We start from the raw sequence: 17180 nt of genomic DNA on the forward strand, positions 1-17180 counted from the left end.
GGACTGAAGGCCCAGAAACGAACCTATAGACCTATAGCCACCTAATCTTTGACAAGGGAGCTAAAAAAAAAATAATGGAAGAAAGACAGTTTCTTCAGTAAATGGTGCTGGCAAAATCAGTTAAACATTTGTAGAAAACTAAAGCTAATTCCTTATATATCACCCTGCTATAGAATCAACTCCAAATGGATCAAAGACCTTGAAGTCAAAGCAGACACCCTGAAAACATTACAATAAGGAATAGGAGAAACCCTAGGAGAAACTCTAGGGCTCCTTGGCTGAAATTTTCTTAAGAAAGACTCAGAAACACAACAAATCAAAGAAAGTTTGGACAAACAGAATTGCATGGAATTGCAGAGCTTCTGCATAGCAAAGGACACAACTAGCAAGATCAATAGAAAGCCCATGGATTGGGAGAAGATCTTCACTAGCCATACAACAGACAAGGGTCTTATATCCCAACATATAGTTAGAACTCAAAAAATTAAACCCCCTAACAACTAATCCTCAAAGAAACAACCGCCCTATTAATAAGTGGGCTAAATACTTAAAGACAGAGTTCTCTAAAGAGGAAATAAGAATGGCCAATAGACACATGAAGAAATGCTCAACTTCTCAAGCCATAAAAGAAATGCAAATCAAAACAACATTGAGATACCACCTCACCCCAGTCAGAATGGCTATAATCAAGAACTCTAATAACAACAGATGCTGGAGGGGATGTGGACAGAAGGGAACCTTACTGCATTGTTGGTGGGAGTGTAAACTTGTTTAACTACTTTGGAAAGTAGTATGGAGTTCCTCAAAAGACTCCACATAGAGCTCCCCTATGACCCAGCAATCCCACTTTTGGGCATTTACCCTAATGATCACAAACAAGACCACCCTAAAGCTACCAGTACAACTATGTTTATTGCAGCATTATTTACTATAGCTAAGATATGGAACCAACCCAGATGCCCCTCAATAGATGAATGCATCAAGAAACAATAATATATATATATATATATATATATATATATAATATGAATTCTATGCCTCCATCAGAAAGAAAGACACCACTGCATTTGTTAGGAAATGGAAAGACTTGGAAAAAGTTACATTAAGTGAAGTAAGCCAGGCCCAAAGAAACATAGGTCCTATGGTTTCCCTTATTTGCAATAACTAGCATATGTCTAGGACAAGCAGAAAAGTTCAAAAACTATATATATATGACCTTATAAGCTGAAGTTAAGCAAAATGAACCCCAAGATAGGGACACAAGGTTTTTTTTCTTGCTTGCTGTTGTTTTTAATGTACTTATAATGTGATATTTTTGTTTCTTTTATATAGTCTTCCCCTATGGTATATCCCTTGTTTTTACTGTATTTGATTCAGGTGCCTTGCATCTTGTAAATACAGTTTTCTAATTTGGGAAGGGGAAAGGATATAAGAAAATGCTACATTAAGGATACAGGTTGACCCATTGTAACAATGAGTTGTACAAGACACTATGTCGAAAATGAACTTTATAACTTCGGAGTGGAGGGAGTGAGGGATTGGGGAGCTGGGGAGGGAAGGGATGGTAGGGGAAAAACAAAGGAGGAGGTAACCATGCTTGATAGGAAATGTATACATTACCTTACTCATGTAACTGTAACCCCTCTGTATACTATCTTTACAATAAAAATATATATGAAAAAGAAAATAAAAGAGAAATATCCACCACAGAATTTGTTTTGATCTCTAAACAATGGTCAAAAAATGTTGTTGCCAGAACAAACAACATTAGGATAAGCTAGAAACTTCTTAGAAATGTATTTTTAAATTTTCATGCCAAGATTTCTAAGGAGGATGCATTAATGTGTTTTACTTCTGATTTGGATGCTTATCATTAAAGTAACAGCATTTTAAGCACATGCATGAAACAGTGTTCATAAACAATGCCTTTATCCACTAAGGGGCTCAGCATTTCATAATTACCTGAATTTTCTACAAGTGGCTGGGATTTGTGTCTCGCATCTCCAAATAATTGCTGTAATGTGTACATTATTGTGAAGTTTTGTATTTGAAACAGTGCACTTGAATGTGTGAGCTTTATGCTATTTGTATTTAATTTAATATTCACAATATTTAATATTCACAATTTTTCAGTCAGAAACAGTTTATTCTCCATTTGTAAATATTATAAAACTGTCATGTGTTTTCTCCCTGTAAACATACTTTTATTTTGTGACTTTATATTACATAATTAGTGGTTATGTAATTTTACTTTTGTTCAGTAGTTGTACATAGGGGTTTCAATTCTACCTGTCATTTTATGAGTAGCATGCATCTTTCTCTCACATCAATCCTGCCCTGTCCACTCTTTCAAGTTACCCAGCTCCATTTTCACACATGTATGTTACCTACTATGTATACTCAAGCATATGTATAGTCAAACTCAAGGATTTTTTAACTGAAGTTTTTTATTCCAATTTTATTATTATAATTCCCAAACATTATGCCATGACTTATTCCAAATATTAATAGTAAAAATGTCCATAGGTGATGGCAAGGACAAATCATTGAGTGCATGCATTATAAGCTAATTGCAATTCAGATAAAACACCTTTGTAGCAATTCGCACTTTGACTTTATCATTATTAATACTTTTTTGTGATGTTGATAATAGTGGTTTGAATTCAAGTCTTGTTCTTGCTAGGCATGCTTTCCAACACTTGAGTCACATTTTCATCCCTTTTTTGGGGTTACTTTATTTTTCAGGTATTTTATTATAAGTTTTTTGGGGGAGCCTCAGTCTGGGAAAACCACCTCCCATAAAGCTGGTATTACAAGCCTCTGATTCGAATCATTATTTATCAGTTTGGTAGAAAGAAACATTTAGTTTGATCAAAAGAACTGTGTTTCAGTCTTCCAGACAACTCAATTACTTGTTAGTGGCTAACTACTTGGTGCTTATATAATAAATGACACCCAGAGCTGTGGAAAGAAATCAAATAAAATCCTGGCTTGATGGCACATGTTTGTGATTTTGTCACTTGGGTAGCTATGTCAGGAGGATGAAGAGTGTAAGGCCAGTCTCTAGTATAGATTGAAATGAAGGCCAGTCTGGACTAGCCTTGTCTCAAAAATAAACAAAATCAAAAGAAGTAATACAGAAGAAAATCATCATTTATCAAATTTAATATCCTATATGAATGGAATAATCAGCAGAAACATGAAGCCATTAACATACTCCTCTCCCTGTCAATATCTTTTGGGACTCGTGTCTCAAAGGGTGGAACATGGGAAATGTATTTTACCAAATTGCATGAATTTATACATGATGTATAAATCGCAGAGCTTACAAAGAAATTTGTAACATTGTCTGAATTTCACAAGTTTTCCTGGCAACTGAATATTAAATTTACAGCTTGTGCATCAAAGAAGCTGGTCACAGCATTAGGCATAAACAAGAAAAAAAATAAATATGTCTTTGCTATTGTACAATAGTGGGAAAGATTATAATTGTAGTCTCTTTTATCCATATAGTTTTGAAAACTATATTCATACAAAAAGATTCTTAGCATGAGTTTCTATATGAAAACTGCACATAAAACTTTCATATGCCATGACTTATCTAAAATATTTTGAGATAAGTAGGATGCACAGATGTTTTCCATGTTTACGTCTCAATTGTTGAATATTTATACACATTTTATACAAATAATAGAGATGATTTTATCTGAGTGGGACCTGTTTTATTTTTTCATTTGTGCTTATTTTCATAGGCAAATTTTCTATAGTGAACATGTTTTTCTTTTCTCATCATAAAAATACCATGTAAAAGTGATCCTTTTTATACCAGATTTGCATGGGAAACATAAAGAAATATGTTGTTCATTTTCATAGAGCATTTCAGGCTTTGCTCATATTGACAACTATATTTCTTAGAGAAGGTCTGGATAATTTCTACATTATGATTATAGGAACTTTATCCTAGATTATTTGGGGTGTACACACACAAATAATTAGAAATTGAGGCTTTGTTATGTTTTGTAGAGAAGTCAAGTTGTATATTTCATTTTTTTCATAGTTGGTTCAAAAGTGATATAATGGTCTAGGTTTAAAAGATTAGACAGCTGCTTAAACTTTAGATTTAGGATAATTCTTAGCATTTTTTCCCAACCTATATACTATGGTCAGGGCATCAATGAGCTTTGTCCACTAACCAACCATCAGACTACGCATCTTCAACATGTCATCCATGATATGGAGGTAATAATGTTCTTGGTAGGACTGTCTGATTGAGCTTGAGAATATATTTTAATCAAGTGATTACATTATGATGTGATTACTGCTTACACATGTAATTTTAGTCAAAAGAGTTTATATTCTGGAACTCTAAAAATTAAAGATTATATCATATCTTGTTATTTTCAGTCATAAACTCTTCAATGTGTGTGGTTTAAACAGAGACTCACTATTATCCATAGAATCTCTGTCATACATCCAATCCATCTGCCTTCCTATCGAATCACTATGTAGATAGAAGACATTCCTGAAATCATCATCACTATGTTCTTCTTCACTGTCTCATGGGAAGTGGGGTATTTTATGGTAAAGTTCCTGGCAAGAAATGTTAAGAGAATCATTAAATTTTTAATACATATTATTTCCATTTGTTTTGTACATTTGCTTTGTTCTTCCTTTCTTTTTTGTTGTCCTTCCCTATCCATCAGACTACTCTATTTCTCTAAATCTAGACCCTCCACACCAGCAGTTTTATAGTATGACTATAAAAATTTCCCCACAGTCTCATGTGTTGAATACTTCATCCCCTGATAGTGGGATGTTTTGAGAGTCATAAGAATCTAGGAGGTGGTGAGGAAGAAAGTTACTGAGCTGTAGGGTTTTTTTGTTTTTGTTTTTGTTTTTTGCAGGTCATGGGGCCTGAACTCTGGGCCTGGACACTGTCCCTCAGCTCTTCAGCTCAAGGCTAGCCGTCTACCACTTGAGCCATAGGTCCACTTCCAGCTTTTTCTGCTTATGTGGTGCCTCGTGCATGCAAGGCAAGCACTCTACCACTGAGCCACCTTCCCAGCCCTGAGGTGTAGTTTTGAAGTTATACCAAGGGATTTCCAATCCCTTCCTCAATACCCTCCTCTTGTCTGCAAACACTCTCCCATCTTGAGATTCTGCCAAAGGACATGGGGCCAGGTCACCATGGACTCTGAGCCAAAATGGATCTTTCCTGTTGGAAGTTGTTCTCCTGGGTATTTTGCTTGCTGTGGAAAAGTAACTAATATAAACAAGTGATCTGCATCCTAACGTCACATTTGTTTATCAGAACAAAACTTTGTAGAGGCACAATTAGACTAAATTTAGATAAACAGTTCACAAATTATCTGGCCATATCCATCCTTGATACTCTTAAAAACTTCCTGAAGACTCAACAAAACTTCAGTGAATGGAAAGAGTATTATTGTTTGCCCTAAGAAATTAAAAATGAGAGAACTTAAGGATTTAAGTCACTTTGAAACGAAATAATACACTTAACATGTTTCATAAATGGTATATTTCTATAAAATTAACTACACATTTCAAAGCAAAATAAAAAACAGTGAGGAGTAATATTGTATTCTAGTTATTAAAATCTCTTTAACGTCTGCCTTAATAGAGTGCAGCTAGATTTTCATATCTGCTCCAGTATTCAATCTGTTTCAAGATGGTGTTTTCATTGAATTATATGAAGAAAATCCATCCCCACACAAATATGTAGTTTGGAAAACACATAGAGATTTTAATAAGTATTCCAGATAATTGTGGATATTTTTCTTGATGCCACACTGAAATCTCTACAAGTGGTAGTTTATTAAAAGCTGGTTGCAATGAAGAATTTCAAACTATATCAATAGTTTTTTGTACCCTACTCCATTAAATCTATTGGTCTCTTTTGCACTTCAAATAGATCTTTTGACAATTTATAATTTTATAGCAAGCCTCATGCATTTGGAAAATATTGGTTATCTGGGAGTATATAGATATTTGGAATTTCATTGTATGATATAAAAATGTTATACTCAGTAATACCAGCAGCCACACAGAAATACCTTTAAATATTTGTGTCAGTCACACAGGGGCAAAATGCAGATTTCTTAAAATTCTGATCTTTGATAGAAAAACCACTTGTTTTGAACAATAGATATTGATGCTTACTTGTGAAATATTGAACTTTTTTGTTGGGTTTTGGATAAAGATATGCTAAATACAAAAGAATGGCCATAGTTCATTTGTTAGCTGTTTTATTTTTTAAATTTTTTTAAAATGGTGGTTAAGTTGAACATATAACTAAAACAAATGCATGTTTGTTCCTAGAGACAGTAGCACAAATCATTTGTTATACCATCCATTTCATTATACAAATTATTAAAAGACAACAAAGAAGGGCTGAGATTCTGTAAAAATCATTTTGTCTCAGCATGGAAATGAATTCTTCTTAACCCCAAGACTGGTCAGTCAAAACTACTATGACTTTTAGTACAGATGGATTCCTCTGTCTTGACTGGTAGTAATGAAAGATCAAGCTGAGAAAAAAAATTGAATTCATCTGAGTTGTCACTCCATCCTTTGTAGCTGGCCAACTTGTTTCTGTGTCTTCATATTACCCTTCCACTGTGCAGATGAATCCCTTGTGTTCCTCAATGTGTCCAGATTTCTGCTTTTTATGACGCCATTAAATTGGATTAGAGCCAATCTAATAACCTCAATTTAACTTAATCACTTCTTTAAAGGCCCGCTTTTCAAACGCCATCATTTTATTCTAATGTACTAGATTTTTTGGAGAGAAAACAATTCAGCCTGTAGCAGTGAACTTGAAAGGATTATTTTTATGATTAAATAATGGAACAAATCATTTTCAAAAAATATTAACACAATGGTTACCACAGGAGATATATATATATACATATATATATAATCATATAATCATACGTGTGTGCATATTTATAGGCACATATTTATGGTATGTTTAATTTACTGGCATCAAATTCTAAATTGATAGAATATTAGGTTCTATTTGCAAATAGGCACTGTATACACAATAATTGTCTGAATAAGATTTGGAATAAAAGCTGGCACTGATGGCTCACATCTTTCATCCTAGCTACTCAGGAAGCTGACATATGAGGATCAAAGTTCAAAGCCAGCTAGACAGAAAAGTCTGTGAGACTCTTATCTCCAGTTAACCATAAAAGGCTACAAGTGGAGCTGTGGCTTAAGTGGTAGAGCACTAGTCTTGAGCACAAAAGCTTAGGGAAAGCACCCAGGCCCAGAGTTCAAGGCTTATGACCAGTAAAACAAACAAACAAAAAAAACATAGTATTTCACTTTTATGTTATCCTTACAACAATATAAGAAAGTTTTGGACTATGGTTATGGTGGCCTTGTTAGAATCATTTTACAAGAGGAAACTAATATAGGGTAAATATTTGTCTAACTTCATTTCTGGTGTTTTAATTCATGCCAGATCCATTGTTTTATATCATTTTAAAGAAAACAACATGTGACATTCTCACAGCCACACCCTCATCAGTACTTTTCATTTACCTATGCATTTTTTCAGTAAAAAAATACTTCAGCTATCTGTGGTTTTACTGTAATCCCAGCATTCTGCAAGTAAAGACAGAGTTTAAGGCCAGCCTATTGCTACAAAAGGAAACTATCTGAAAAATAGAAGAAAAGATGAATACCAATTACCTATACATCATGTCATTTTCATCTCCTTTTCAATCTATTTGTCTGTCTACAAACACAGTCCTGTTCCAATTGAATGTTCATGGGTAAAACTTGATAAAGATCACTTTGGTCTTGAACCTCTGCATTTGTGTGTGTGTGTGTGTGTGTAGGTGTATGTGTGTGTGTGTGTAGGGGTGTGTGAGTGTGTGTGTGTGTGTGTGTGTGTGTGTGTGTGTCTATGTATCAATACTGTGGCACCTCTCCCTTAGCTTACTTGCATATTGCTGGCTCTCTGCTTCAGCCATGGCTATGGTCCAGCTTTTTGCTAGTTAATTGGATGTGGATTCTCTAGGAATCTTCTGCCTGGGCTAGCTTGGCACTATGATTCCCAACATTTCAGCCTCCTTAGTAGCTGGGATTTGAGATGTGAGCCATCAGTTTCCAGTTTCTGTATTCTATTAAAACTTATAATAGGCTAGGACAGGTACTATTGCTTAGGGGTTGGGAAAACGAACAAATCTCACAGATTTTTGATCATAAGAAAAAAAAAGAGATGTATTGCTATCTGGTCCATGTTTTCAGGCCCCAAGTAAACTTTAGTTTTGCATATCTCTTTTTTGCTCAGTTCACATTGTGAGTGTCAATACAATAGATGCTGGGTGTTCACAGGTACTCAGTTACAAAGTAGAGTACTGAAGATGCTTTTATTTTTCCTATGTGTGATTTGAAATCTGCCTGACTAGATTAAATCAATTATTTGAGTTTACGAAAGTCAATATCTTTACTGTACAGACACAATCACTAAGCAATGTCTGAGAATGAAGGCATTCCCTCTGCCAGAAAATGAATTTGATTTGATGATTACGTAGTATGTGCCAAGTATCGTGCTTGCTGCCCGTAATTTTGAGGAGAAATACACATAGAACATCTATATTTGTAGAACTTACCATTTAAGAAACAAACAAGGGCAATATCTTCCCTTTTCAGGTTGTGTTTTTAGCCAAAAACAGAAGTTCACATGAACTTCCTTTCAATTTTGAACCAGGTCAAACTCTACAATACTCACATGAGAAACTCACAAGGCTGCCTTAAGACGACATTTCTGAGCTATCAGAAAGCTACATGTTGGCTTGGTACAAAACATTTGAAAACATATATAATAATATGTAAGAGTACTTTTTTTAAAAGAACACATTTTATATTTTCTGAAGCACAGATAATATGCAGTGTAGGATGATGTGATTTTTTTTGTGTGCTTAATCAAAGATTGTGGCTTCTTTAGCCTTAAGGATTATTTGGTTCGTGTGAATGTTACTTGAATTACTGTCATTGTTTTACTAACTTATTTCCTAGGAGTATGTGATTGTAAGAGTAACTGTGTGTTTCTGTCGTGATCTTTTCCATAATCTTAGAGTAGTTTTATGTCTATTCTATAGCTTTCATTTTATGATGAAATTTGGCTTCTAAACCTGTTAAGGAGAAACTGACTGAAGGGTTATTTGAATTATTTAGCTTTACTATAGTAGTAAAACCTGGCTAGCACATAACGACATTTTAAAATTTACACAGTACAGGGGCTGGGAAGGTGGCTCAGTGGTAGAGCACTTGCCTTGCATGCCTGAGGCCCTGGGTTCGATTCCTCAGCACCACATAAGCAAAAAGAAAAAAGCCGGAAGTGGCACTGTGGCTCAAGTGGTAGAGCGCTAGCCTTGAGCTGAAGAGGGACAGCGCCCAGACCAGAGTTCAGACCACAGGACCGGAACCCCCACCCCCCTCCCCCAGCCCAAAAAAAAAAAATTTACGCAGTACAGTATGGTGGCCTTTTGCCTCCTACACATTCCAAAACCATGACATGGTGCTTTATGTAGCTCAAAGGCATCAAAGATAAGTGACTGTCCAATTCTAACTAAGCACAATACATAGGACCTCACTTGTTTTTTCTTGAAAGAGTGCATGTAATGTTTGCTCAGCATCCTCTGTTGAGATGTTCTGTTGTGAACTAGAGGTCAATGTGAGCATATCTAGTGACTAACTCTTGGTCCTGCTGAAGAAGATTGAGAATCTTGAAAATAACTTGTCTGCCCTCTATGCCCTTTCCCTTACCGTCTTTGTCACTTACCCAGCTCTGAGTGTATGTCTGTTCTAAAGTTCTGCATCTTTATCATCTCAAACTTATAAACCAAAAATGTATTGTGGCAAAATCATCTGGCCTATCTTTATTTCCAAATGCTTGTGATTCAAGAATTACAGTATTTCCACCCTTTGGTTGATAGTTGATAGTTCTTCTGACAGATACTAGATAACAAGAAAGCCCTCTATGCCCTTTCCCTTACCGTCTTTGTCACTTACCCAGCTCTGAGTGTATGTCTGTTCTAAAGTTCTGCATCTTTATCATCTCAAACTTATAAACCAAAAATGTATTGTGGCAAAATCATCTGGCCTATCTTTATTTCCAAATGCTTGTGATTCAAGAATTACAGTATTTCCACCCTTTGGTTGATAGTTGATAGTTCTTCTGACAGATACTAGATAACAAGAAAGCAGTGCTAACATTTCATTCAAGAATGCTCAGCTTGTTAAATCTTCTGCAAGTGTGATTCAATTAATTTAAAAAAATGTGATTAGTGTCAGAGGTTTGTGTTTCAGCAATCTCTGTGAATCACTTGGTTCTCAACTATGCTGACTGTATCCCCAGAACTTAGAAACTTCTTGAGAAGATAGAAAGTTCAAGATGTTCTCTCATGCTTTCTAGAGAGAGTACATCTTCAAACTAATTTCTGGTACCAGAGCTACCCCATGTTCAGCTAATGAAACAGATCACCATGCAGTTGACTCAGTCCTGATCCTCATCTTATTCTAGTGTAAGAGTTAGACAGAAGAATTGGTCTGATCCTCATTGGAAACTGAATAATAATTTCATATGAGTAACACTCACAGAGAAGAATTTTTGTTCTTCAGGCCCCATAGTTTAGGATTACTTCTGAGCCTAGAGGATGTTCTTTGCAAAGAAGGGATATATTTTCATGATCATACATATGCAAAACCGTGACAGTGACTCAGGTTTTTACTCTGATTCTGAGAACAGTAATGTGTGAGGACAAAAAATTGGCATCTACAATTCAACTAATATTTATCTACTATATATCATTCCATCTGATGAATCCCCCTTTTCTCACTAACTTTTTACCATATTACTGTTCTTACATTTGTTACCAATTTTGAGTATATCCTTGGGGAATGTTTGTGTTTACTCCAGATGAGATTTCCACGTCCCTAGCTCACCCTTTCCTAAATTCATTTGCTTCCTCCTTTAATCATTGGTTTGCCAATAAAATGAGAAGTGTTCTTTCCTTCCCTTCCTTTAATATTCACTTCCTTTCACAAATATTTACTGAGCTTTGACAATATGACAAACACATCACTAAGCAGAAGGAATACAAAGGAGAATGATACGCTAATGCATTTTCTTAAGACTTTTACAGTGTAAACTTGCCTTTTAATTGAGAGGTGTTGTGCAAACATAGGGAAGATGATGAGGGTATGCTGAGTGGTACTCATGATTCTGTTCCATAATGTAGCAGCCCTTCTGTGATTCCAGGAACTCAAGATTTATTGTGAGAGACAGTGAGAGACCTTGTTGCTCCAAATTGTGCATCTCTTTTTTTCTGGGGGGGGGGTCCGGTCGTGGGGCCTGAACTCTGGGCCTGGGCGCTGTCCCTCAGCTCTTCAGCTCAAGGCTAGCGCTCTACCACTTGAGCCACAGCGCCACTTCCGGCTTTTTTCTTTTTGTTTATGTGGTGCTGAGGAATCGAACCCAGGGCCTCAGGCATGGAAGGCAAGCGCTCTACCACTGAGCCACCTTCCCAGCCCACAAATTGTGCATCTCTTATCCCCAGAAATAATAACTGCAAATTCATTGTGATGATACATACCAATGTATTTTTAAAACATTCTAAAAGGTAGCAAATGACATATACATTTAATAACAAAAACAATAAATAATGTCTCTACTCCTAAAATCTTTATTTAGGTTTACCACCCATAAAACAGCATCTATAATAGGAGAAACCAGATCCATCTTGTTTATCATTGTATTTCCAGTCTTAATGAATTATTCAAGGTACAAAAGATCATGCAATGGTCTCTACATGCTTCTTGACGGAACAGAAGAAATCCCTTTGTACTACTGTACAGTCAACTCAAGGAATCTTGCCAATCCAGGCTGATTTACCTGTGACCCTTGCCATGCCCAATTAGCAGAAGCTGATGTTGGAGAGATGATGCTCAGACATCCTGATGAGGCCTGGTGTATGCATGTTCTGTACACTCGGGGTATATGTAGCTCAAAAATCTCAGAGAGTCTTTGGTGGCGGAATGGAGAGGGAATACTGGGCAGTAAGTGAGCAAGTCCCGAAAGACATGCAGAACAACAATGAAATAGCAGCTTCTCTTCATAAACCTCAAACACTTCTGTCAGACACAGCAGTCTGTTTCTTTGCTCTCTTGACCACTGGTATATTCATTTCCTTCATTTTCTCTATCTTTTCCTCATAATTTCAAGTTGTTTACCTAAAATATTAACATGTGAATCTTTGTTATATGTGTAGGACTGTGTGTATGTGTATGTCTATGTTTGAGGGAGAGAGAGTAAGAGAGACTTCTACAAATAGTAACAAAAATGAACATAGAAATTCTCTTTCAAGAATATTACTCGCAGCTAGGCGCTGGTGGCTCACGCATGTAATCCTAGCTGCTCAGGAGGCTGAGATCTGAGGATCACGGTTCAAAGTCAGCCCGGGCAGAAAAGTCCGTGAGACTCTGACCTCCAATAAACCACTAGAAAACCGGAAGTGTCACTGTGGCTCAAGAGGTAGAGAGCTAGCCTTGAGCTGAAGAGCTGAGGGACAGCGCCCAGGCCCAGAGTTCAAGCCCCATGACTGACAAAAAAATTATCTCTCTATCTATCTATCTATCTATCTATCTATCTATCTAGATAGATAGATAGATAGGTTATCTAAATAGATAGATAGATTACTAGCTTCAGGATGTGACTGTTACTGAGGTGAGCTAAAAATTGATTTCTGGGGCAAAATAAAGAGGATGATTGCAATATTTACTACATTTTTCAATTAATTTTTTTCCTGAATGGTATACCTTTAAAACTATTTTTGAATTGACTCTTGGGGAATTTTCTTGCACTTAGGATACAAATGGGCTAATCAAAGTGTTTTCAGTTGCTTTTATAGGGCTGAATATGTTGTAAAGAGAAAATGGTTTTACTTGTGACACTTAATTTTTGCTACTCCCATTTAAAATTTTTTTAAGTAAATGGATTGTCTCAGGTTCTAGAGTCAGTTGTGCAGGGTGAATGTTTCATTTCCCCAAACAAGGCCAAGGACCTGAAGATTAAACAAGTTATATGTTCTCTTATTTGTATCATTAGAGCTGAATTGTAGCTTTGTGATTTATTATTTCAAAAATATCCATGCGTATTTAGTTAGTTAGTTAGTTAGTCTTTGTCAAGACCAGGGCTTGAACTCAGGCCCTCAAGTTCTTGCTTAGCTTTTTCACTCACAGGAAACACCATTCCACTTAAGCCAAACTTTCAGTTCTTCTTTTTTCTTGGTTAGCTGGAGACAAATTTCCCCAACATTTTTGCATGGTCTGGCTTCAGACTGTGATCTTCAGATCTCAACCTATTGAGTACCTAAGGTTACAGTTACGAACCACCCTGCCCCAACCTTATCTATACTTTTTAATTCTTTCCGCATACTTACTTTTAAAAGAAAATATTTGTTGAAAGCTGAGGTGATAATGCAATTTACAAATCAGAGGTTATTGGTAATTGGAAAGGAAATAGGGCACAAATAAATTCTAACAATAAGACCAATTTGAGTGTTTTATTTGTTATTAAAATTATGGGCAAGTGTAGCACATGCCAATGTTTTCGCTGTCTGCACAATGACTTGCATGTGAAAGGAAGCTTCCATTGAATTATATATTATTCAAATTTACTCTTTTTTTAATAAAAATGCTAATGGAAATGTTAAAATGCACATAAATTAAAATGATCCTAATTTGGGATTAATATCATATTAATGAATTATAATCTCACATTCATTAAGATAAAGTGGCATTTCAATATTTGTTCTTGTTCATAAATTTAGTTCAATAAATGAAAAGGGTACATTTCAAGATTCAATAAATATTTGATGTAATCTTTGCATTCCATTTTTAAAAAAATATTCAGAAGAGGAGATCTAGATGCATTTGGATTCTTTGTTGTTATTTTATGTCTTTTTTATAATCTTTTCGCTTATTGAAGCACTAAATATAATTCAAATTGGGGAAGAAAACAATAGAGACTCTTCTGAAGAAAACGGATCCCAAGGGAACACAATGCTGTTAGAATTTCTAGGAGTTTCTTTCCACAAGATAGTTCTACTTTTTTTTTCTTTTGAGGGATATTTAAGCAGTAACTAGAAGTATATTGACAGCTAAATAACTCAGTTAAACTCATACTATCTACACTTGATCTGTGTTTCATGAAATGGAACCCACACATTTTATATTCTTATTTTATGCTTAAAATGTGAGAGTCACAACATAGTTCTCTCCCTCTTGAGAATTATAAAAGTAGGGATTACATTTATCCCAGATCTTGACCACACATCTCATATAGAATGTTTGCCAAATACACACATTCAGTAAATATTTAATCTATAAATATTTTTGGTGTCACCTGAGATGGAGTTCGATACTCATTGAAAAGCTATCAGTTTCCAGAGAATTCTAATTTTACTAAATATGCTCCTATATTTTGGCCTGAATGCTCTTCTCTCTCAAATGGAATTATTTTCCTGGGTAAGAAGAATTTTAAGAATTAAATAATATTTTTTAATAAAGCCTTAAATAATTTAAAAGATCTGTCAGGATATTTATAGTTCATGCCATAATCATAGCTATCCAGGAGGCTGAGATTATGAGGATCACTGTTCAAAGACAATATAGGTAGAAAAGTACAGGAGACTGCATCATCAGAATACCAAGCACATAACAAACAGGGAAGAGGGCATGAATAATGTGATAGAGTCCAAGAACCCCTAGTACAAGCAAAAAACCCCAAAACAAACCAAAATAAGAAGATCTTATTATAAATCTGATTGTTAGAATACCATTTTTGTTCGTGTGTAAGTGAATGATTGTATATAATAAGTCATGGCTCAAGCCTGTCATTCTATTTAGGATCTGAAGATCTTGTTTCCAAGCCAGTCAAGATAGGAATGTCTATGAGATAATTATCTCCAATTAATTACCCAAAAACTGGAAGTGAAGCTGTGGCTCAAGAGGTACAGCACTAGCCTTGAGCAAAACTGAAGCTTAGGGACAGAGCCTGACCTTGAGTTTAAGCCCCAGAACCAACACCCACACCCCCCCCCCCCCACACACACACAATCACTGAAATATCTAGTCTGGTCACTGCCTAGTAATTCCCAAGTAGCTAATAAGGACAATATTCAGTGCACATGTTGGGAAGTTGAAAATGAATTCACATTTCTTGGTAGCTTGCTGTTGACTTTTTCTTCATTCTGATACTGTGTCAATTTTCCATAAATCAGAGCACTTTCGTAAGAATGTTTTGGCTTATTATTATTATTACTATTACTATGAAGTTCAATATATTTTATTTTTGGAATGATGTCGGTATGACTGCATAGACTATTTCTTAAGTCTATGCTTCAAGAAAATTCATGATATTGTGGAAAGAAATCAATTTATTGGTCAAACAGGAAACAAATAAACAACAGCTTCGCAGATTTCTCCACCACTAATTAATGCCATTTTTTTTTTTATTTTAGCTACACACAGACCTGGATCCTGGAAGTAAAAAAATCAAGTATATCCTGTCAGGTGATGGAGCTGGGACAATCTTTCAAATAAATGATGCAACTGGAGATATCCATGCTATAAAAAGACTTGACAGAGAGGAAAAGGCTGAGTACACTTTAACAGCTCAGGCTGTGGACTGGGAGACAAACAAACCTCTTGAGCCACCTTCTGAATTTATTATTAAAGTTCAAGACATCAACGACAATGCACCAGAGTTTCTTAATGGACCCTATCATGCTACTGTTCCAGAGATGTCCATTTTAGGTATGTATGCTTTCAATTTCATAGAATTGTTAAGACTCATCTTTGCAATAAATAGCTCATGGCTTCAAGAATGGAGAATGGTGCTTGTTGAATAAAAGACCTTTTTTTTTTTTTTACAGTTTTATCTCACATTTGCATTTCCAAATCCTCCTTTTTGGCTTAAGTTCCACAGCTCAATAGCTTTAGTCCCTTAGTAATAGAACCTGACAGAGAAGCAGTTTTTATTAAAATATCTCTCCTTACATGACAGTACTTCAATAGGCAAAATTTGTATTCCTCTCATAGACTTGTACTTTGAGTATTGTTGCTGAGACAGAATTATCAAGATTTGTTCCAACATGCCAAGCTAATCCTATTGATATTTGCTTCATGTTTAATTATTTGTTTGTATATATTCATACAGATGTGGTACATAATAGAAGTGGGAAACCATTTAGGTCTGCTGTCAGTTAGATGTTGGATTCAGCTGGTAGGCTGAGTCTCCAGTGGATTCTACAGTTCACATTACCAATGACACATCTGATGGGGGGGGGCACATTTTCTTTTCAGAACAGTTCTTCAGAGCCTATCATTATTAACCCAATTCCACTTTTTTCTTTTTGTCAGTGTGGGGATTGAACTCAGGGGCTGGGCAATGTCCTTGAACCCCTTTCTGCTCAAGGATAGTGCTCTACCACAGCACCATTTCCAGTTTTGGAGTGGTTCATGGGACATGAGTGTCATGGGAACGTTTCTGCCTGGGCAGAAGCATGCTCCTCAGATCTCAGCCTCCTGGGTAGCTAGGCATGAGCCATTAGTACCTCGTGTCCAGTCCCACATTTTTTGAGTCATCAACTAATCTTTTTCATATCCCTAAATGTTTTAATCTTGTTCTTTCATTCTTGGATCTGTTTGTTCATCCCCAAGCTCCAACCTTGATACAGAGAAAGCTATCCCCCATCTACCTTTTATATGATAAAAGGAGTGATTATAAACTTTTTCCTGGTCTGATGAAAGTAGGGATGCTAGATTCAGAGGATAACATCAAAAATAATTTTTATATAGTTAGTTGGCTTTAAGATACATGAACAAAGTTATACACATTAGAAGTGTGTGAGCATGCTGACACTTGAAGATATAAACTGAAGGCCAGGATAAGATAAAGACATGTCTATTCATTGTCTCAAGACCTTACATCTGACATTAAATTATCTGCCAAGAAAATCCCTATCAAGAGCCCTATTCAAACTTCTCAGAAAAATTACAAATACTTATAGGGAAGAACACCAAGAAGAAATATATGGGGTGAAAAATCCCTCAAAACTTTATTGTAGATTAAAATAAAAGCA

At 35.6% G+C, this 17180-nt stretch overlaps 1 protein-coding gene across 4 annotated transcripts in view; it reads left to right on the plus strand.

Annotated features, from left to right (window-relative positions):
- Positions 1 to 17180, plus strand: part of LOC138815454 (cadherin-8) — a 360916-nt gene that overhangs the window by 112844 nt on the left and 230892 nt on the right. For all 4 annotated transcript variants that reach the window (XM_070004893.1, XM_070004891.1, XM_070004894.1 and 1 more), the window contains exon 3: positions 15558 to 15852. In XM_070004893.1, the coding sequence (XP_069860994.1) occupies positions 15558 to 15852 (295 nt within the window). The remainder of the gene's footprint in view (positions 1 to 15557; positions 15853 to 17180) is intronic.

This window comes from Dipodomys merriami, unplaced genomic scaffold (assembly GCF_024711535.1).
Source record: "Dipodomys merriami isolate MVZ:Mamm:240054 unplaced genomic scaffold, mDipMer1.0.p SCAF_64, whole genome shotgun sequence".
NCBI lineage: Eukaryota > Metazoa > Chordata > Mammalia > Rodentia > Heteromyidae > Dipodomys > Dipodomys merriami.